Source organism: Esox lucius, chromosome 15 (genome assembly GCF_011004845.1).
Source record: "Esox lucius isolate fEsoLuc1 chromosome 15, fEsoLuc1.pri, whole genome shotgun sequence".
Taxonomy (NCBI): domain Eukaryota; kingdom Metazoa; phylum Chordata; class Actinopteri; order Esociformes; family Esocidae; genus Esox; species Esox lucius.
Window position 1 is genome coordinate 8,384,768 of NC_047583.1, and position 22,871 is coordinate 8,407,638.

Here is a 22,871-nt window from a genome sequence, read left to right on the forward strand (position 1 = left end):
GGTGCAATTTTTTAAATGATATAATAACATAAATATGTATAAAATTAGTAGAACCTAGCTATACATAATCAACTTCCACTCTCCAAGATATACTTACTTGGTTTAATTCAGAATCTAAAGGTAGTAAGGTGGTTCAGGCTGTTTTCAGGTTGGGCAGATCGGGGGGAAATGCACATTCTGGTGAAGTGTACGTTCAAATGACAAGACAAACATTCAGTGGGCAAGAAACACAATATTTTTATTAAATATATAAAATCTGTGAAACAGAATCGTATCACCAATTGTAAACTTTCCGATCTTTGACTACCTTACGCACATTCCACCAGCTAAAACAATCAGAGACAGAACGCAGTCAGTTGAAGTGAAATTAACTTTAAAATGGAAGACACAGAGGAAGAACAACTCACGCTTTAGAGGCGTGGCATCTCGTTTAATATGTCGGCTCCTAAATGGAATGCTATTCCTTCATTTAGTGCACTACTTTATACCAGGCCCGTAGACCCAGAAGGAACTAGCAAGATGAAACAGGCCCTCCAGGCCAATAAGATACATGACCAGAAGTGGCAGGCCCAGAGGAATCTGATAAAAACTAGTGGACTATATAGGGAACATGTTGCATCACACAGCACGAGTGGAAAAGGCAAGGCATTTCCCTGTTTCACTATCAGTATGCTTGAAGCTGGACAGAAAGCTTTACTGGAGAAGTGTCTTCTGAGGTGTTATGGCCGACCAGACCAAGGCTGGGCTAGGGAGGTGGAGAGGGAGAGATGGAAAGAGATAGATAGAGTGCTGTAACAGTATATATTAGGGTCTGACGATGAGAGTACATCCGACAGTGTTGCATGTGAAACCCGGAGCAGTCGTGTTGGACAGGACAGGAAGTGGTCGACGTCCAGCTTGCCTGCACCAATATTCCATCCGGTGAATCATGTCAAACATAACAGGAAGTGGCACAGAGAGGAAGGGATGATGGCTGTGCAGACTAGTACGCAGACTAGTATGAGTGGCATAATCACAAGAATACTGTCACGGTGAACCAAACCAACTCTAGACACGGTACATTACGTTTCAAGGCTTGGCTTTTTGGCATTTCACAGATATCATCATGTTCATCGGTTAATGATCTCTTAGTATGCCTACACTGGGGTTCTTTGTGCAACAGACAAATAAAAATATTGCAAACGAAAGAAAGCGTTATGACCTGTGACAAATAGCAATTGCCATAAGACAATGGAAGCTCTGTTTTTGAGACGAACCACGAACTAGAACATCAACTAAAAACAATAAGGCAGCATTTGGCATTTCAATATGGCATTACTGTATGCTGTTGATACAGTACACATGCCTTTTGTAACACACCTGAAAACATTATTATTATTATTATTAGTAGCAGGATGCGTGCTCTAGCAGAAGCACGGTGGAGGGGGAATGGGGAGGGGCTAGGGAGGGGCTAGGGGTAGGAACAGGATGGGCCAGGGGAGGAGAGGAGGGGCTATGGGAGGGAGGAGGGGCCATATGAGGGTGAGCCGGGAAGGCGGGGGAGGAGAAACATAGACTTAGGGTAGTCAAGTACCAGCATGTGTAGATGCATTCTTTTTCTTACGAAACATGTCAATATTAATGCACAGTGGAAGGAAGGCGCGGCATGTTAGAAAGCTGTGATTGGCTGATCCCTCACACCTATGCACAGTACTTGTACCTGATAGGAACATCTAATACAGGGTTTCTCAAACCTCTACTCAGATCTCTCCAGACGTTTCAGTTTCTTTTTAACACCCACTCTCACCCAGAATTAGTCAAAGGCTTGATGATTAGTTGACTGTTTCAGGTGAGCCAGTTAAGAGATGAAAAAAGTGGAACGTCTGGAGAGGCCTAAGAAGAGCGTTGGAAAACCCGGATCAAAAACTAGGGTTTAAACAAAATTCACTTTTCTAGAATTACTGATGGAAGAATTCCCGATATCCTGCTTTTTCTCTCACTATTTCCAGAATCTTCCAAACAGGATATATATATATATATTTTTTGAGTCAGATTTTCTTTACAACCCTGAAACAGTCCTGTAATAGGCCTGATAGTAAGAACACATTCAGAACAACGTCACTCTAGAATCGTTTAGCAGTAGCGTCGGAGCAGCAGCGTGTTGTTGTTGTAGCTAAGACATGCAACTCATAAAAGAGTAAGGGAAAACAAGGTAAAAATGCTGAGCAGAAACATCGCGCATCAAAGACCTACGTGGTTCATTTGTCTGACTGGATCAAAACACTACCCACAAGCTCGGTTCAAATCGAGCTACGTCCACTGGGCGCCCTATAAGCTATGTCGTGCACCACTACTGACCAAAGGCTCTGGATCCAAAGCAGTGAACGACGCAGGGAACTGGATACTGCTGGGACACAGGCCATAAGACACGAGTGCCAGTTTATCCGTCATTTGGCTTCTAGCTGAGAACCGCTGTTGGTGCACTTAATGTTTACGAGGAAGGGTTTCGAGGTGTCTAAATGCACGCCATTCCCTACGTAGTCCACCACCTCTATTGACCCTAAACCTCCGAACGCGTGGCCTCTGACAGAACCATACAACCATAAACCTTTGACGCAAACGTTAACCCGCTGACCTCACCGTAGGATCGCTGACTTAAAAAGAACCTCAGAATCCACAGTCCTCTGTTCGAACCCTTACCGTCTAGGGATTGCCTCCAGTACAGCGCTGCATCTCCCTGGGCGCTCCTCAGTGCAGTATTCTCTAGCCATAATATCAAAAGGATCGCATAGCAGTGAAAAGACCAGTAAGAAGACAGCTGTTGTGTTGTGGTAAGGGGGTCAGAGCGGAGGGGGGCTAGTACGGTTGCTTGCTTCATCAACATCCCCTGATTTCTCAGAATTCCCAGCAGTAGGATTCCCAGATTCTCTGCTTATTACTCCCCGATTCCTGGACTCTGGAAAACACGGGAACTTTGGGGAAGTTCAGAATCTTGCAACTCCGGGCTCCAGTCAACCCCTTTCCATCCGTCACTGGAGCTTGCTACGGACCTGCAGGATGGTGGGCGTCTGCTCCATAATACGGACCAGCAGTGTGTCTATGTAGTCCTCCAGGTCCCTAACCTGAGGCTTTATCTTCTTCAGCTCCGCCTCCCGCTTGGCTAGCATCGCTCCCTGGCGGTCAAACTCGGCTCTTTGTCGGTGTAAGTCCGCCTCCCGCTGGAGAAGAAGGGCCACCAGCTCGCTGTGGGTCAAGTGATAGTAAGACCCCGCCCCTTCAGTCAGAGACTGGGGAGAGAGAGGGGAGGGGTCAGAGGGGGAGGAGAGAAAGAGGGTGACTTAATAGGCTAGGAGTTGAACAAGCATATCATGTCCAGAAAACCCTTGTGACTTGAACGACGCAGATTACAAATCTCTCCTATCATCTAGGAAGAAGTAAACCTCATTCATAACATTTTATTTAGGAGGTATTTCGTTGTGTATGTGTGACGGGACTCAAAACGAGATGTGAACAAATGCACATTTCAAATGTCATAGCAATACGCACGACCATCACACACTATTGCTATGTGTGAGAAACTGTGCAAGCGCCAAAATAATGTGCCTTGTGGGACAACACTTTGCTTGTGAAGGCTCTATACACTTATGAAGGCTCTATACACTTGTGAAGGCTCTATACACTTGTGAAGGCTCTATACACTTGCTCTAAGGGGCCACTGGGCGGTCTAATTAGCCCCTACATTCTCATTTTCTCTCCCTTAGCAATTGGGACACAAGTACAAATGGTGGAGGATGGAGGGCCGAGGGTGGAGTGGGGTTCATTTGGGATTTAGCGTGTTTATTTGTAGCTTTGCAGCATTACTGCTAGCCTCTTTTCTGTTTTGGATGTACAGCCCCTTTTCCAAAAATTTTGGGATGCTGTGTAAAATGTCCCAAAAAGACTTAGTGCTGTAATTAAAACAAAAGGTGCTTCACCAAAATATTAGTTTAAGGGTGTGCAAAATTATGCAACCAGGTTATTAAAGTTTTTTATTTTTCCCCCTCAAAGATTTCAGTTTTTTTTTCAATTGAATTGTTCACTTTATAGGTCACATTAAAGGTGGAACAAGTTCAGACATGATTTATCTTTGTCTCATTCTTTTACATCACAATAACCTGGCATTTCCACAGGGGTGTGTATACTTTTTATCTCCACTGTATTTATTTTCTTTACAATAACATTTATCTGGGTCAACATTTCATGTCGTCTTTATACTATTCTCAATTTAATATAGCGATTAAATGATTTGCACATCATTGCATTCTGCTTTTATTTGCGTTTTACACAGAGTCCCAACTTTTTTTCAAACGGCATTATAGGTTGATTTCATTGCAGCTTGCCTCTGTTTCCATGCAGCTTGGTAGCGTTACTGCTAGCCTCAGTTTCCCCTCACCTTTTTTCTCTCAGGGACCTGCTCAGTGGACTGGCTGCTCCTCCCAGGATGGATAGAGGACTTGAGTTTGTCCAGCACCGACCGCCCCTCGGACCGTTCCGCACGCCTCTTCTCCTCTGGGGTAAGGGGCCTCACTGGATGAGGGCTGCATGGGGGCATACATTAGTTGTGTCACTTATCTGTTCTTTGAGACATGATGTGGCTCTATTGAAGACAGCTCTAACAGAGAGTTGAACAGAGATATTTGACAGTTGGATGTAGTGATACAAAGTGTCACTTTGAAATACCTGAAACAGTAACATCATTCCTAAATACAACCTGTAATGGCTAGGAAATGATGAGGGTAAATATACTCATTAGACAAACCCAATGAACTCGAATGTTAACCTACTTCCCAGTCCACTCCCACTCCTAGCGGTGTTATGGACTGGTTTGTCTGAGGGGGAAGCCTACCTTTTCCTGAGGGATGGGTGGATGTGTGTGTGTGTGTGTGTGTGTGTGTGCGTGCAGGGGGTTAATATGGGTTTGAGGTGGGAGGGGGTGAAATGGTTCTCTTCAGGACTCATCCACCTGTTAACTGGACTGTGGCTGTGTTCACCCTCTGGCGATAGAGAAGAAACCCTGGGAGCCATGTGATGGTGTGGAGTATGTGTGTGTGTGTGTGTGTGTGGTGTTTCCAGAGAAAAGGAGTGGCACCACCGAGGAAATGAAGAACAAACGAGAGAGGCGGCAGAAGAGGCAGGAGAAGAGGCAGCAGAAGAGGGGGCAGAAGAGGCAGCAGAAACGGGTGGCACCCCAGCAGACAGGCAGTCATTGAGTGTCCCTTGAAAAACCTACCCAGTGAACGTGTGACCTCACCTGTTCTGCTGACTGGCTGCCTGATGTGTCTCCAGGGACATGGCTGCATGCGATGCACCATTCACTGGCTGTGCAGTGTAGAATAGGTGCGCGGCTGGGGCAGCGGCAATGCTCGCCAATGACCTCACAGTAGCAAGGGGAGGGGTAGGGACAGAGGAGGAGGAGCTACACTGAGCAGTTAAAGTAGGAGGAGTTAGAAAGGAGGTGAGGAGTTCAGCGTCATGCTGCTGGAAAGAGGACAGTGAACCCAGGTTAAGAACGCCAGGGTCGCTCCCAAATGATGGAGTCAGGTCCTCAAAACTGGTCATCTTGTTCCCTTCAGAGAGAGAACGCTGGAGAGGCTTTTCCTCTGAGAGAGAATTCTGGAGCATTAGATTTACTCTAATGTCTTCATTGACCATCTCATCACTATTCACAACAGCAGAGGACTGGGTGCTTCTAAATGAATCTGGAAGTGCATTGGAAAGTGCTCCTGGGTTAGAAGCTTCTAAAGCCATGCCAACTGACCAGTTTTCCTTCAGGGGATGTGGTTGAATGGATGTGATTGGTTGAGTGGATGTGATTGGTTGAGTGGATGTGATTGGTTGAGTGGATGTAATTGGTTCAGTGGATGTGATTGGTTCAGTGGGTGTGGTCTTCTCTTTGTCAACACAAATGGTTCCGAGGTGAGATGGGGATGAATCTAGTGCTTCTGACTGGGTGATATCATTATTAATTGCCCAGCATTGATTATCAAACACTTCTCCCCTCCAGTTTAAAGCAGCCATTTTGTTTGAGCCGGTTTCAGAGTGAAAAGATGGAGTCTTAGCAGAATAAATCTGATCCTCAGAAAAACTACAGTTGGCAGACACTGTAACTGCCTTAGTCTCCTCATCGACTCCCAGGCTGGATCTGGCAAGAGAGAGCACATCCTCTTTGGGGAGTATCACCTCCACTTTAGAGAGTATCCCCTCCTCTTTAATCATTACCTCCTCTTTGGTCTGACGGGAACTGCTGCTCTGTAAGTCTGCAGACAAAGATAGGCTGCTCAAGATGTCACTCGAGTCAGCACTGTGGAGGATAGTATTGGGACTCCTGTTGGACACCTCAGTGTGTTCAAACCCCAGATCCTTACTAAGACCAGGGCTGCTGTTGTTCTGGAGGAAAAGCCTGGGTGGTTTAGGGGGACAAAGAGTCGAGCCAACGGTCTGCCTTTGAGAGGTGTTGTCAGTTGCTGGGTCCTTCAATGACTGAGGCATCCCAGGAGCTGAGGTCATGATGTTGGAAGACAGATTTTCCTCAACTGAAACCTTGGTGAATGTGGCCCCTACGCGATCAGTTACCATTGTGTTTAAAGGATTCCTGTCTTCAGGATGAACAACCAATCTTTCTTGACCACTGTCATCTTTACAGCCCTCTGCTTCCACAGGAGAGCATGCTGGCCACATCTCGGGCCTTGCGTTAGAAGAGTGACGTGGAGTTGATGGAGTGGGTGAAGGACTACGTATGTGACAAGGAGCTTTATGAGTGTTATTAGACGTAGTCGTGTCCATAGTATTTTGGTGATCAGAGGCGTTGAGGTTAGTTAACGTGTGTTCAAATCTAGAGAATAGTTGTAGTGGGTCAACTGCCACAACGGTGGTGTTTGAGCTGTCGATGTCGGCTTCAATGTAGGCGGGTGCCGGGTTTTGGATAGTGTCTTTGAGCACGACTGTCATATATCCTTTGATACAACTGTGTGCTTTTCCTCCAGTTTCTTCTGCTAAAACATTCTCTCTTCCAGTCCTTAAAGAGACATCTGAAGTAGTTTCATTTCGTGTATTATTCACATTCTTGTTTTCGAGACTATTCACAGTCAACGCACTTTCTGTTCCTTGATGTCTGGAGTCTTCCACTGGAGGGTTTGTTTGGTATGGCAACACTGGTTTACATGTCCACTTTCTAGATAAATCCTCTGGAGTCTTCAACCTGTCAGATGCAAAGACCTCAAAGTCGTCCCACTCTTCATTATTCTCAGAATCATCCTTTTCAGGAACAGCAGAACAAGGCGAGAAAGTGTCAGACAACCTCTGGTCGACAGGGCTTTTCACTTCAAGAGTCTTTTCATGTGGAGGCTGGGGCTTCTGGCTGATTCCGACTGTTGCTTCTTCTTCCTCTGCAGTGTTGACGCTCTTTGTTTCTTGAGGAGGTTTTGGGGAGTGACTTCTCTCCTTCACACCAGTATAAGCGGATTCCTGTGGGGTTTGGCAGTCTTGGGTTAGGGCCACGAAAGGGGTGGAGTCAGGGTTGTTAGAACAGGAGGGTGGGGCTGAGAGATAGGAGCTAGAAGAGCTGGGAGACAGATGAGGCAGGGCAGAGTTTTGTTTTGAAGCACAGTCAGCTAGGATCTCCTCATAGAAAGGGTTACACCGAACAAGAGAGAGAAACGGGTTGGAAGGGGACATGGGAGGGGGGCACTGGCCGAAGGGGTTAGTGTGATGTAGGGGTCCTGATGGGTTAGGATTTACAAGGGGACAGGGTGGACCGCAGGAGAGCAAACCAGGGGGGTGAAGGGGGAGACCAGGGGTGAGGGAGGGTCCTAAACTAGGTGACATCACCTGGCTGTGAAAGGAAAGGAAGGCAAACAGTCCTTTCAATTAATGACGGTTGCAGAGGTACCTCAGCTCGCACTGTGACGTGGTGTGTTCGGAAGCACATTCATCCAAATCCACTTCAACTGCCCTCCCAATGGTGATGACTAGTGGAACACACGTTTTTTATCCTGGATACCCATTCTCTCACATGTTCAGAAAGGCCATTATGACAGTCTTTTTGGAAACAACAAATCTTTGCTTTAAAAAAATCAGTCAACTGTAGTTGACCGTAACTGTAAATCTATGATTACAAGCATGATGGCCTTGCTTTTATGACTGACAAGTCCTGTTGGCAAAAGCCAATCAGCAAAATTGCATCCTAGTTCTATTTAAAACTGTTAAATTCCAACCACTCAAATTGTAACATACGCTGTAGCAGACTGGAAATATGAAAGTATCAAAAAATTCTGGGACAGTCCAAATGCCACGAACATGAACATCGTGAATGGCTTTTCATATTCCTGCTGTGATTTCAGGAAACCAAACTGGGATCTCAAAACAGCAACATGTACCAAACTAAGAGTTTGGTCAACCACTGCCCCCTATTTACAAGGCTAACATCTGCACGTGTTTATCAGTAGTTCCATTGGACCATACATACCTGAAACCCTTATCACCTAGCTGAAATGTGACATAGGTTGTTTACAGACAATGAAAAATAACATGACCTACACCTCAGTCAGGTTTACATATAGGCCAAGTATTAGATAAAGGGTATTATTTCTGAAGTCTTTCCTGATTGTAGTCCACTAATCAAACCTTTCTGTCTTGAAGTCTTTGGTTAATTACTGGATTACTGTACCTTAGTCTGATCTGAATCCCTATAGATGAATGGGAGCTATGGGCCTATTGACGTTAACAAGAGTTATTAAGACCATTTTAATAATGTAGAGATTTTAATAACGTAGATACTTTTCGATTCACATCTAACACAAATATATTGCGTTAAAAGAGCTTGGCAACAGGTGCAACAGAAACGCAGATCAGAATCCACATCTCTGCACTATTATTTGACAAATTAAACCCTTCTCTATGGCACTTTTAAAGTGATTATTCACTATTCCGAGTTAAGCTGTTTATTTCTAGTATATGTCCTAGAGCTGACTTTGTATATGAATGATGATTGCCACTCTCTGACGGATCAAGTAAATTATTTAGAGAAATGCAGACTACAGGCAATTTATACAGGACAGGTCCCACCAACATCAGCCAAGAGCTGACCGAAATACGCTCATATCAGTCTCTAAGAACCTCATGTCAACATTCAGGCACCCACAGGCCTCTCCTGCCACAATCTATGTCAAAGTGCATTAGTCAACTGTCAGAAAGGGACCACACAAATGTGGGACCCTGGGAGGTCATGAAGGAAAAAGACTATTGTCTAAATTTGTAATTAGACACAACTGACATTAGCCAGACAACACTGAGGAAATATTGAAACTACTGGAATAATGCACACTGACCAGATGAGGCTCTGGACAGATACAAAAGGTGGAGCTGTCCGGCCACAATGTCTGATACCATATTTGGTGAAAACGAGACACTGCCTTTGAACAGAAGGACACAGTACCAACTGTAAAGCAGAGAAGGTGGTATTATGGTTTGGGACTGCTTTGCTGCATTTATTCCATATTGTACCAAAGAATATTTGAGAAGAATGTGAGGCCATCTGTCAAAAAACTGAAGCTGAAACAGATATGGATCTTGCAAGAGGGCAATAATCCAAAACACACAACCAAGTTACAACCAAAGGCTTATGGAGAAGAAATGGAAGGTTATGGAATGGTCAAGTCAGTGCACAGATCTAAATTTCTTAGCGAAATACTAAAGTGGGCCATGCATGCAAGAAAGCCCTCAAACAAGACACATTTGAAAATAGAACTGAAAAATAATTCCTTCCAGTTGATTTAAGACTGATAAATAATTACCAGAATTGGCTACATAAAGTTATTTCAGCCAAAAGGGACAAAATCAACTATTGAATTGATGGGGCTATTAAAAAAAAGAAATCTGCACTATTAAAATGCATTTCTGTTCATTTTGATTAATGATTGCAAAATATAATCTTTCAGTGTAATTTGTTAAAACAGGTTACCTTTGTCTGTCAATAATATTAAAACATAAAAAAAAAAAAAAAAAGACATTTCTTTTATAGCTCAACACATTCCTGTGAATGCAAATCTATAAAAACGTCGGCCATTTTTACTGCTCTCTTTTGCTCATTCAGAACTTGTCATTTCATATGAGAGGGTCTCTCATATTGTTAAATCACAAACATGTGGAGATGTAAGGCCTTACAATGCTGCTGGTTCTAAACCCTGATGTAAGGCCATAACATGGTGGTGGGTCTAAACTCTGAGGTAAGGCCATAACATGGTAGTGGGTCTAAACCCCAGCCAAACTCCCTTAACTCTGACACCAACTAATAGGTGTTACTGCTTCCATTTCCTTTTTCACACACACAAAGACACACACACTTACAGTACACACAGACACACACTTTCAGCTATTTCTGTGGGGACCTTTACCTCATATTTAAAGAATCTTTATGCATAAATATTACCTATCCATAACACCTAACCCTAAGCCTGACCCCAAATGCCTAGACCTAAAAGCAATCCCAATTCTAACTCAATTCTAAACCTAACACCTAAGCCAGAAATCTTTTTCTTGTGAGGACAGACTAAAAACCTTGTGTGACCGAACTGTCCCCACATGCATTATGAAACCAGCATTACACTCACTCACACACACGGACACACACAAACACACACACACAAGCACACACACAAATACACACGCACACTCATGAAAACAACATTGTCTTCCACAACCTTCTGTGCAACAAGGTAGCTGCATGCTAACAATTGTTATATTTGGAGTTCCAGTGTGGTTTCAGACTCACTGGAGCAACACCCCGCCCCTATCTGCAATGCAGATATCTTCCTACCTTTCTGCCTGACCGGCCGTGTGCCCGCCTACCCACTAACCCAACAGCCCGAGCAACGAGAGGAAGTAGGCATTAATACTACTCCATGCTGGTATAGGCTTTCTGTGCACATCCTCAACAAACAGCACATTCTTTAACGCCACTATTTCTCCACTAACGTTGCTTCAGAATACGGGTCGAATGCGGTCAGGCACCCTAAGGAGGAACTAGTTAGGCCGTAGTATCTAATCGTACAACTGTCCGTAAACGCCACAGATCGACGCACTCCATTTTAGCTGTAACTCTCTCACCTTCCTTTAGCTGTAGCCCCCAGCTTCTGGACCCATCATAACCCTAACCCAGTACCCATCATAACCCTAACCCAGTACCCATCATAACCCTAACCCAGTACCCATCATAACCCTAACCCTGTATCCATCATAAACCAAACCCTGACCAGTCAATGTCACTTGGCCCTACCCAACTAATTCCAATTCCCCTACGCATATACAAGCACTTTTGGCCAAAGAGAGTGCACTATGCAGGGAATAGGATTACATTTTGGGACTCTGTCCTCTGGTTAACAGCCGGTGGTGGTGTTTGTATTTTCTCACCTGGGTCTGTTGTGGCTGTCCTTTGATCGGAACCAGCCTTTGTGTTTGTCGTTTCCTGGACCTGAACCAGAGGCCTGTTCAGACAGCTCCTCCTGACAGGTCCTGCCCCGTTTCCTCCCCTGGCTGTCTCCGTCAGATCCCTCCCCCTCGCCCCCCTCCCCCATCCCCTGCCCGGCTTGCATTAGAACCACTGCAATGGCCTCCCTCTCGTCCTTCCCTGCCTTGTCAAAGGACCAGCGCCGTCCGTCCGCGGCGCCTCCTCTGGGGAGGGGGACGGGGAGCTCCTCTTTCTGCTGGCTTAGGTTCTGGAGGGACTGGGACAGAGGCAACCTTTTTTTCACTAGGGCTACCACGGGGTTCCCCGGGCCGGGTTCCGGGGGCCGAGGGGCGACGTTGTACACATGGCTTCCATTGATGCAGACGGGCTGGGGCACAGGGATGGTGATCTCTCCGGACTCGTCTGTGAACTCGCACGGGTAAGAGGCCAGCTTGGGAGAAAACTCTGTTGTGTGATCTGTAGAGAGGGGAGTAACAGAAACAACTTGAACGGCCTGAGTGGTCAACCGAACAGGGACGATGTAGGCAACTAAACATTTTAGTGGTTAACTGGTTAATGTAAACCTGACGTTACTACTGTGTTACTACTGTGTTACTGCTATGTGTGGTTATCCATTAGTCGTTGGGACGTGCATTAGTGACGGGATGAGGCTCTAGGGGGTAGAAGGGTCAGGCTGGGTGAATACGGCGTCCTCAAACCTGGGCTGTCGGCGGTGAAGTTGCTGCTGTTGCTAGGTGAGTTGGACAGGTCAGACACGACAACAGAGATGCCGGCAGTGGGACTGAGACTCCCTCCCCTCGACGACGATTCGCTGCTCTCCGACCCCAGCGACGTGCTCGACCTCGTATCCGACGACTTCCTCAGCTTCCCACGCAGGAAGAAGTTCCTCATCTTACTCCTGCGCCCCTCCCCGCCTTCATCATCCTCGTAGTCTTCCTCCCCGCCGCCATCGCTTGGCAGCCTGTTCCTCATCCGTGACACGGGTCCATATCCTCCTATGATCACGGAGGGTAGGTCTTCCTCTGAGCCCTTGCCGATCCTCTTCTTCCCCTTGATACGGTCCTTGATCTTGCCGAAGGTGGAGCGAGGCTTGTCCTTGCCCAGGGAGAGGTCATACATGCTAGCCGTCAGGTTGTTCTTGGTGAACTGCACCGTCACCTGGATGTCTCCTCGCTCCTTCTCCTTCTTACCTGTTTTAGAGTTGAGCTTGCACCACCTGACGTAGAGAGAGACAAAGAGACAACTGGTGAGATAACCTCCTCACACTACGTCACGCTGTCTGCTTACCGCCAGCAGGTGGCCAGAGGCTAGTGCTGTAGATGTTATGCAGTTAACAGACAAGGGTTTTCTTAGATTTGTTAAGTTACAATAACTAGACAACAATTAACAGTTCTACTAATGTTCAATTGAAAATGTCCATTAAATACAATTAAAAACATAATTGGACAAAGAAACAGTGGAGAGACAGACAGTGGTGAAAAAGAGACAGTGGTGAGAGAGACCTTGTAAGAGAAACAGTGGCAAAGGAGATACAGTGGTGAGAGAGACCATGTAAGAAAGTGGCAAAAGAGAGACAGTGGTGAGAGAAACCATGTAAAGATAGACAGTAGAGTGAGAGATAGTGGAGAGAGACAGTGAAAAAAAAGAGACAGTGAAGAAAGAAGGGCAGTGGATAGAGAAAAACAGTGGAGAGAGAGACAGTGAAGAAAGAGGGACAGTGGATAGAGAAAGACAGTGGAGAGACAGTGAAGAAAGAAAGACAATGGAGAGACACTCTCTTTTCAGAGAGTGGAAAGAGAATACTACTAAACATGCCCCCCTAGACTTTACTTAGTGAGTAGTCAGATATCCCATAATAGTTTGTGACCACTTGCTATTGTCATTAGACCCCTCCCCCTCCCCTTACCAGTCACCCAATCAGCAGCTTTCATAAGTGCCCTATATCTGACCAGAATGGCCCAAGCAAACATAGTTCACTACAAAGGGAACAGATTCCTATCTGGATACAGCCCAGCGTGATCCCCACAACAACCAGGAAAACGTCCTGGACAATGGGTCCTGGTCCTAAAACAATGGCCCCATGTCACAAGACAATAACACTGTTACTTGAATTGGCTGAACATGCAAAGACATGATGCTGCACTGTGTTGCTGAACACAACCCTGAAGACAGTAACTTTATACAGCGCCGACCCATTTCACATGATGCTAATACGAGCAGCTACAGGATGTTTGTACAGAGTGACCTTTCAACCACAGGTAGTATAGCTTTGGCCTTCATACAGCAGCCGTTCATGCAGTAGGTAGAAAAGCCTTGACATTGTTTTTGCAGTGCAAAAACAAAGTGGCCTGAATAAATGTTTCTCTGAGGCTGGGTCCTCTACACCTCAGGGCTTGGTCTCTGAGGCTGGGTCCTCTACACCTCAGGGCTTGGTCTCTGAGGCTGGGTCCTCTACACCTCAGGGCTTGGTCTCTGAGGCTGGGTCCTCTACACCTCAGGGCTTGGTCTCTGAGGCTGGGTCCTCTACACCTCAGGGCTTGGTCTCTGAGGCTGGGTCCTCTACACCTCAGGGCTTGGTCTCTGAGGCTGGGTCCTCTACACCTCAGGGCTTGGTCTCTGAGGCTGGGTCCTCTACACCTCAGGGCTTGGTCTCTGAGGCTGGGTCCTCTACACCTCAGGGCTTGGTCTCTGAGGCTGGGTCCTCTACACCTCAGGGCTTGGTCTCTGAGGCTGGGTCCTCTACACCTCAGGGCTTGGTCTCTGAGGCTGGGTCCTCTACACCTCAGGGCTTGGTCTCTGAGGCTGGGTCCTCTACACCTCAGGGCTTGGTCTCTGAGGCTGGGTCCTCTACACCTCAGGGCTTGGTCTCTGAGGCTGGGTCCTCTACACCTCAGGGCTTGGTCTCTGAGGCTGGGTCCTCTACACCTCAGGGCTTGGTCTCTGAGGCTGGGTCCTCTACACCTCAGGGCTTGGTCTCTGAGGCTGGGTCCTCTACACCTCAGGGCTTGGTCTCTGAGGCTACTCCTTACACCGTAACGTAACCTGTGTTCTGGAAATGCACTTTCTGAGAATAATATAAGCATTGCTACACAAATAAGGACAATTAGTATGACTTGAATAATGACCTCAGTCTTCTAAAAACACTAATCTTAATCTGAATGAGTAGAGCTGCCGAATGGCACGCTAGGATGCCATCAGAACTATGCCATCTGCTGTAAAAAAAAAAAAAAGAAGAAAAAAAACCTACAAGTATTTGTATGGTGCATTTTATGGCAACTGTTCAAACGTCTTAAAGTACCATTATGAATGTTATCTACCAGGCAGACTAAACCAAAACAAGACAGGATTTGTCAAAACTTAGATCAATAATGTCAGATAAACAGAGCATAGATTCAGATTGTCATGAAAAGAACAACATATAAAATACTCTCAAATAGAAAGATGACCAAACAGACTGTCCCCCTAAATTACTAGACTCACTTTCACTTTTGCTTGACGGCCATACAGAATAATTCAAAACTGTTTTATCTTGGGAGAAAAAAGATTCAGTGCTTGTTGTTTCTCGCTAGAACATACATTTAGTTAAATATTAGACCCCAGGAAATGGTCATAGGATTATGCATGCCCATGTCTTCTATTGTTTGTTTGAGGAGAGATTATCATGTTAGTGACATCAGTGAAGGAAAAGGAGAAAACTGCTTTTCTATTTGACCAATAGAAATGGTGGAACATGTTGGGAATGCCCTGATTTGATGTATTGGAGTATGGAGGGTTGATTAGAGGTCACAGGTCTTGAAGTGAAGAGACTCTGATTAGAGGTCACAGGTCTGGATGTAGAGGGTAGACATTGTCTTGAGGTGTGGAGTGTTGATTAGAGGTCACAGGTCTTGAAGTGAGGAGACTCTGATTAGAGGTCACAGGTCTGGATGTAGAGGGTTGACATTGTCTTGAGGTGTGGAGTGTTGATTAGAGGTCACAGGTCTTGAGGTGTGGTGGACTAGTGTCTTAAACAGAGCCTGAGCCATAAAGACATATGACAGAATCCCTGCTGTCTCAGTTCTCATTTGAACAGCTAACTGAAACATGACAACCCGTAGCTAACTTAATCACTAAGACTCACCTGACTACCCTAACATAACAACGCTGTCACAGAATGTAGCTGACACTCAGACAGCAGATCGAGCAAAAAATGTGACTGACTGACAGATAGACAGTAGCTATGGCAACCAGAATGCCGTTTAGGAGTGGAATCAAGTTTCACCAGCTGCTCCAAAAACAGACGCCTTGTTCCCTTAGTGGGACAATCCCAAAGGGTGTGTCTCAAATCAAACCCTATTCATTTACACGTCTTTACATTTAAGTAAAAACAGCAGCCACTCCCACCAAAAGTGACTTGTTCAAATACTCTGGACAGAGCCCACGTGCATTTATTGACATGAATGTCATCTGAACACGCAAAAACATTGACGGGGCCCAAAAGGGTAATGTAGCCTTCAAGATTATTCTACAATGCGCAAAATAGCGAACCTAAAGAAATACCCTTGAATGAGTAGGTGTGCCTAAACATTTCCCTGGTACTGTAAGTGTTGACATGACTAAGTGTTGGTCAGTACTAGGCATTAAGGTTTTACACATTAACAGTAATGTCAAACCAGAAAGGGGGATAAAGTGCGACAGGAGTTTCTTGAAGAAGGTACTCCTGGCTGCAAAATGCGTAACCCTGGTTTAAACTAAAACTATGTGCCTGCAGCTTCTGCTATCTAAGGCCAGCGTGATCTCATCAAGTAACATAGCTGCAACCTTTGGTTTCTAAAAGTGTGTATGAAAGGTTTCAGGTCTATTTGTGGCCTATGCAGCTGCATTAAAATGTGACACTTGAACAATTCAGAGGGGAAACAACTAACTGAAATAAAATGTAGAAGTACAAGTACAACTGCTATGAAGTCAAAGATGCGTAGTTCTGTCAAACACACCCAAAACACAACAACGCACACTCATGCACAACCAACACACACAGAAGCAAGACAGCACAGGCCTTATCTGGGACCTAGGAACGTGTATGTATAGAGCCACTCTGTAAACACTCCCCATTCCAGAATCCCTCTATCTTTTCCAGACTGCCTCTATCTGTTCTAGAATCTCCCCAAAACAGGAAACCAGAACACCACACCCAGCTCCCACTCCCCAACCTTGCTATATGAGAATATACTGCCTCCTCCCTCAGTGTCTGAACAGTTAGTAGATTAGAGGAGACCGGAGCTGCAATGGCACTTTGATTTCATCAGATAGAAGAGTCTGAGAGGGTGTTAGGCTAAATGGTGATGGACTGAGAAATCAGCCAATTGAAACCAGCATTTCTTTTATCCTCTGGTGCCATTTACTTTTATCCCAAGTCCCATTCTGAGGAGCTGTGAAATCAGACAGGCAGACAGGGGGAGGTGGCTGGGGGAGGGAGCAGGCTAAAACAGTATAACTGTCACTATGTGTATCCAGAGTCCCACTAATCTAAGGCAATGGTGTTCCACTAAGATTAATACATTATAACTACTATAGTGTTACTGCCTCAGTTATTTTAGGGTACATCTGGGTTACAGGCTGAAAGCACCACAACTATAGTCTGTTGTTATGTAGTTCAGGATGTGTAGTGTCAGAAGGTCCAGCTATATGCAGTTGTTCTGTAGTTGGAGTAATAAATATGCAATAGGTAATGTCTGGCTTTAATCAGAGAAACTGTAGAAATGTTAGCGTAACTGTCACTATGCCAACAAACTCTGTTCCAGCCTAGACAGAATCTCAGGGGTTAACCGAGACAAAGATTGTTCTAGGACCTGGAATCTATAGAATATATAGGATTCTGTCTCAAGAGTATATCATTCCAATTCTGAAATGTAAAGGATAACGATTTTGGAATGCTCCAGGAGTAAGTGCCAGAGGCCGCAAACTATATCCATCAAAACAGTGCAAGCGGTGAAAAGAAACCACACATTCCACAGTATCCACATGTGGACAGGATGACTGCCCCTCCCTCAAGGCTGCTGAGCATTCACCACGCAGTCATGTTATGTAATGTAGCGGACGAGTGATTGTGTTTAAAGACACGCTAAAAAAAAGCTTTGTATAATAAGCTTCTGTGAGAAGGGTGCTCACAAGCCAAAACAGGTCTTTCATGCCGGTTCTTAACTCTGTTACGCAAGCTCACTCACATAAACTCGTACTACAACTACTGTAAATCATAGGTTATGTTAGGACCTTCTCAGGGACCCGATCTTCAACGTGTGTAATGTCCCAAAGCAGAGCATTTCAAAACCCCCTCTGTTCCCAAAACAGAAGAGCATCACGCTTCCACAACATAGCCTTTCCACAACAATCAGCAATGCCTGAAACCTGCCATAAGAGAAACACAGAGAAGGCACCTTTCATGACCTCAATGGACACACGAAAGCTGCATTGGCTGGGTTGTACCGTTAGGACCTACTTTCCCCTGACATCAGCTGCAAAATGCCCACGCCCGCCTGAAGTAGAAATCTGTCCTGCACGACATATGTAGAATAGAAATCTAGAGTGTCAACCTCCCTCTCATTCTCTACAAGCGAACTGGGGAAACACCAGCTCGCATTATGACTTGGCTGACAGCTACTTCAATGAGTCAGACATGCTTACTATTACTGGGCTGTGTGGTTGTCCCACCAACCTGTCTGTAATTCAGCCTAGATACGTGGCTGTTAAATGACGCAGATGTACAATTTCTGATAGTCATCCTCTGTTTAATCAATGTTTCATTGAAGGTAGAAGTATAATGTATAGAAGCTGCTCAAAATTCCACAGAAAGAGTGCATTCCACATGACATAATGCTCTTCACCTAAATAGTGATTCTGTGATGTTATTCCCCCCCCCCCATTAAGCTCCAGCAACAAACATCGAAGGGAGTATTCTTTGGTGGAAAGAACATTAAGAGAATGATGTTGGCAAATGTTTTGGTTTTCTGATTCAGGAATTTGTGTCCCAGTGAATTATATCCCTACCTAAATGGACCCCTCGCCCAAATCCCCCCAAAAGAGCTTCCTAAATGGGAAAGTGACCGATCTGGGCCCAGACACCCCTCATTTATCCTCCTTTAAAACAGGCACAATCAATCTACAGGAAAACTGAGTCAATAGAACCATACAGCCTGAGAAGGTTTATAAATGGAAAAGAATATGAGGATACCATGTGATATGAGAATGCCATGTGATATGAGGATACCGTGTGATATGAGAATGCCATTTCATTTCAGGTTGCCATGTGGTATGAGGATGCCATGCTATCTAGCCTGTGTGCCAATTCTGCTGCAACCATGCCAACACGGTCACTCATTGTCAGGCCAAATATGTTGGCAAGAGCAGAACTCTGAAATCAGGCTACATGTGGTACAGTCAATTCTACAGAATTTATATCCTGTGTGTTCTTGTCAAGAGCGCAGTGGGATTGGCTCATGCACGTGGATGTTGAAGAGGGAGACCATCCCTGATGCTCTGGATGCCACATGTGGATGGTGAAGAGGGAGACCATCCCTGATGCTCTGGATGCCACATGTGGATGGTGAAGAGGGAGACCATCCCTGATACTCTGGATGCCACATGTGGATGGTGAAGAGAGAGACCATCCCTGATGCTCTGGATGCCACAAGCTGACAAGTGCCCATTTAGACTACAACAATTGTTGTGCCAACAATTAATTCAACTAACATTTACATAATATGGAAATACAATTTTGTATTCACACTAGCTATGAAAAACTCTCTCTGTGCCAGAGATATGCCGTAGGGTGCAACTGACGCTGGCAGTGTTGTTTACCTGGTAACTAACATGGCTCTCTTCGTTGAAGTGCTGTTGCTGGTGATAGTAAAATCTTTTAGGTGTTAGTGTGAGATGTTGTGTGAGATGTTGTTTCCCAACAACATCATTTATTTTTCCTGAGTCGGTTTCTACATGGAGCATTGAGCGAGACATTGTCTTTAGATCTCAATAGCCGCAGGAACTTGGAATAAAGTGACATGCAACAATTTATATTTATTCTGTAGAATTGACTGTTCCACATGTAGCCTGATTTCAGATCTGTTAGTAGAAATAAAAAATATAGTGTAAAAACGTCCCCTTGACCCAATAACATACTGATATTAATGTCCTTTAGACCACACCCCATACTGACACTAAATGTACCCTGGATCGAGCCATATACAAACACTAATGTCCTTTGAACCCAACATAATGAAACTATATGTCCTCTTGACCCCTGACACAAAATGCCCCCTGACACAAAATACAGACACAATGTCCCCTGAACCCAACAACATACAGACACAATGTCCCCTGGACCCAACAACATACTGACACTCAATGCTCCCTGGACCCAATAACATACTGACACTCAATGCTCCCTGGATCCAACAACATACAGACACAATGTCCCCTGGACCCAACAACATACTGAGACTAAATATCCCCTGGACCCAACAACATACAGACACATTGTCCCCTGCACCCAACAGTATACTGACATTAAATTACTGATCCAAAAACATACTGACTCTAAATTACCCCTGGACCCAACATGCTGACACTACTGTCCCCAGGACCTAAACATGCTGACATTCAATGTCCCCTGCACCCAACATACTGACACCAAATGTCCCAGGAGAGACATCCCCTGCATGATGTAATGAATGTTTTCAGGGATGCAGTATCTTCAACCTATCTTCCTGTTCCCCAAATAACAGGATGCTGGGACACCTCTCTGGCAATTATTTAATGCCGGCTCTGTTAGGTTAGGTTTATCCCAAAGACAGTACCCTGTTTCTGGCAATGTTAGACGTAAGCCATCAGAGATGACAAACACAGGTTTTCAAAAAATAATATTAAAATGAATGGAAGTGGTGATATAACAGATACAGCTGAATGTCCATTGCCAGTGGGTGGCCAGTTCAGGGAATCACTGTTAATGGGCTTTACAGCACAAGCCCACTGTAAAATGCTCCAGCCGAACACAGTCTGGCCCAAATTGCATACTATGCCCAACATAGTGCACTGGTTTTGACCATGGTTCCTGGTCAAAAGTAGCGCACTACAAATTCAACAGGATGCCATTTGGGATCCATTCTGAGCTTTTAGGCTCAACCAAACCAGTGTATAATCCTGAGAATTGGGACAACCCCTAATCCTCTGTCCTCATGGTCCTGCCTGGGGAAACAATCCAGACTACAGAGAAAAACATGTTATTTCACCTCTATAATGTAGATTTCTCTCGAGCACAGATAGGTAGAAGCAGGCCCACTACAGTATAAAAAGAGGACCTCCAGTCCCAGTTTTTGACAACGCACAGTATTGTACAGAAGTATGATCACATGAAACCTCCATCCTACAGCTAAATTACAGTTTAACAATCTACACACATTTGTAGGGCTTTTCTGTTCTATTAATGTATCAGCGTTAGTCAGCAGTTGTTTTGTGTTTTCTCTGGACTCCAGGAAGAAGAGTCTGTTTGGGTATGAACTAACCAGCATCCTAATAAACATACCCCCATCATCACCCCAGCTCAGTGGGCGAACTTCCTGTAATACTAAAGTCTGAAGCAATAACTTGGTCTTTCTAGAATGGCCCACTCTGCTTTTAGAAAAAGGGAAGTCCAGTCCGTTCCTAGAAGCTGTAGAGAAACCGTTCAATCAAACTAGTTGTGTTGTCTGGCTGCATGTGGAGGGCGTGTCTGGCAGTGCAGAGGCCCTGGATTGTAACTGCAGCATGATGTGATTGTAGCTGTGTTTATAGAAGAAAACTGTGAAGAATAACCCGGTAAAAAAAACAACTAAGGGGCATGGATGTCAGCTGATACAAGCAGTTTTTCTTGAATTTCACGGTTTCAAACACCAGACTGCAATTTATCTTTCTAATGACGTTTCTAGAACACCACTAACCTACGGAGGACTGGGCCAGTATTTTTTAACTGCAGAAATGAATAAACCAAGCATATAGGGCAATATACTACAAAACCAAATAGTTAAACCTACTCGTTTTTCATGCATATTCTGTCCTGAAACAGCTTATTCAGGGGGATGACGGCTTGGCCCAAAAACACATCCAGTCCCATGACCGCCCGGTGCATCACCGTGAGGACCAAGTCGCTGCTCCCGGGGGGGTAGGCGCTCCCGTCCCCGTCATCTGGCTCCAGCACACCCGGTAACAACTCGAAGGAACATTCCTCTTTCCATTCGGGAGTCGTGGTCTTTTCCAGAACACAAGTCGAGTATTTCTCCTTGCCCACCTGGATTATGGTGTAAACATCGCTGGTCCCGTGTTTGCCCTTCGCTCGCAAGCCCCTGCCCCGCAGAACGGTAACCTGGACGTGAGTAGGAACCCATCTCTGGTCATCCTCTACGTTAAGCGAGGACATGTCCAAATACACCGCAGAAAAGGAGACAGGCTCAAAGCGAAATGTGGAATGGTAAGGACAGCTTGACGTTGCGACAGCTCCGCAGCGTCTGGGTAGAGATGCACAGCCAGCCTGCCTAGCTGCGAGTTCGACGGCTCCGCATTATTATAACCTAGCGGATGACTCTCCTCAAAACTTATCGATAGTGTTCAGACAGACGGTACTCGGTAGTGTTCTTACAGTCCGTTGCCCCCGCGTGTTTCGCAGCGTACTGCCGCGTGTGCTCGACTCTCGACGGTGCAGAGCTGTAGCGGTGCGTCTCTCCTCCTCTCGGCAAAAGCAAGCGGACTCCCCTCTCCGCAGTCAGAATTGTTGAAACCGAAGCAGTTGCCTACGTCACGCCTTTACGGTCTGACTGCAGGACGAGGAAGTAGTAGACAGAACCATCACAACAACCTCTGGTTCGGTTTAACGTAATTTTAAGGTAATAAGACAGGGCGTAGGATCCGTTACAATGATCCTTTGTTAGAAAAAAGTTCCACTGATCACTATGCAACCCTGCGGCCTGTCTGAGAACACACCCGCCAGGGAAAACACCTTCCTTCCTTAAATAGTAAGTTCTAGAGTGCAATGTGATTACATTGCATTGCAGAATATGTGATGCTCGGTCAGACCGTCTAATAAAAACAGCCTCTATGTCAAAACAATGGGGCGGATATGGATTTTAATTGTGTTGTTTGGTATGTAGACGTGACTTCGTAAACTAAAAAATATAAAGGGGAGTGGCTCATTGCGCAATATACTGTGAGATGAATTATTTGAAGGTTCCCCAAACTCCACGCTATTCCCTATATAGTACACTGCTATGGTATCCTATTCCATATATTGCAAACTATTATAGTGCCCCAATCCATATATAGTACACTAACGTGGTACAATAATCCCCATATAGTACACTACACTAATCTATATATATTGCAATAATAC

General features: G+C 45.2%; 1 protein-coding gene across 2 annotated transcripts; it reads right to left on the minus strand.

Moving 5' to 3' along the window:
- Window positions 1-217: 217 nt before the first annotated feature.
- On the minus strand, window positions 218-22,492 carry rab11fip5a (RAB11 family interacting protein 5a (class I)). Of its 2 annotated transcripts, XM_013137580.4 has the most exons (6): window positions 21,523-22,492; window positions 12,181-12,698; window positions 11,425-11,938; window positions 5,270-7,849; window positions 4,412-4,556; window positions 218-3,266 (listed from the first exon to the last, which is right to left on the minus strand). In XM_013137580.4, exons 1-6 carry the CDS (start codon window positions 21,903-21,905, stop codon window positions 3,009-3,011), a joined length of 4,398 nt encoding a protein of 1,465 aa, XP_012993034.3. In that variant the 5' UTR covers window positions 21,906-22,492; the 3' UTR covers window positions 218-3,008. The 2 variants fall into 2 exon arrangements, with proteins under 2 accessions (XP_012993034.3, XP_012993035.1); XM_013137581.4 differs by lacking the exon at window positions 5,270-7,849 and having other exon boundaries at window positions 21,523-22,489.
- Between the last annotated feature and the right edge of the window lie 379 nt (window positions 22,493-22,871).

Bases quoted from the DNA above. Each gene is read 5' to 3' on its own strand.
- rab11fip5a (XM_013137580.4), bottom strand. From the start codon at position 21,905: ATGTCCTCGCTTAACGTAGAGGATGACCAGAGATGGGTTCCTACTCAC. The intron at 7,850-11,424 runs GTGAGAAAATAC...TTCCTTTCACAG, and splicing joins GACAGCCACAACAGACCCAG to CCAGGTGATGTCACCTAGTT. The intron at 4,557-5,269 runs GTGAGGTCACAC...GCCCCCATGCAG, and splicing joins GCAGCCAGTCAGCAGAACAG to CCCTCATCCAGTGAGGCCCC.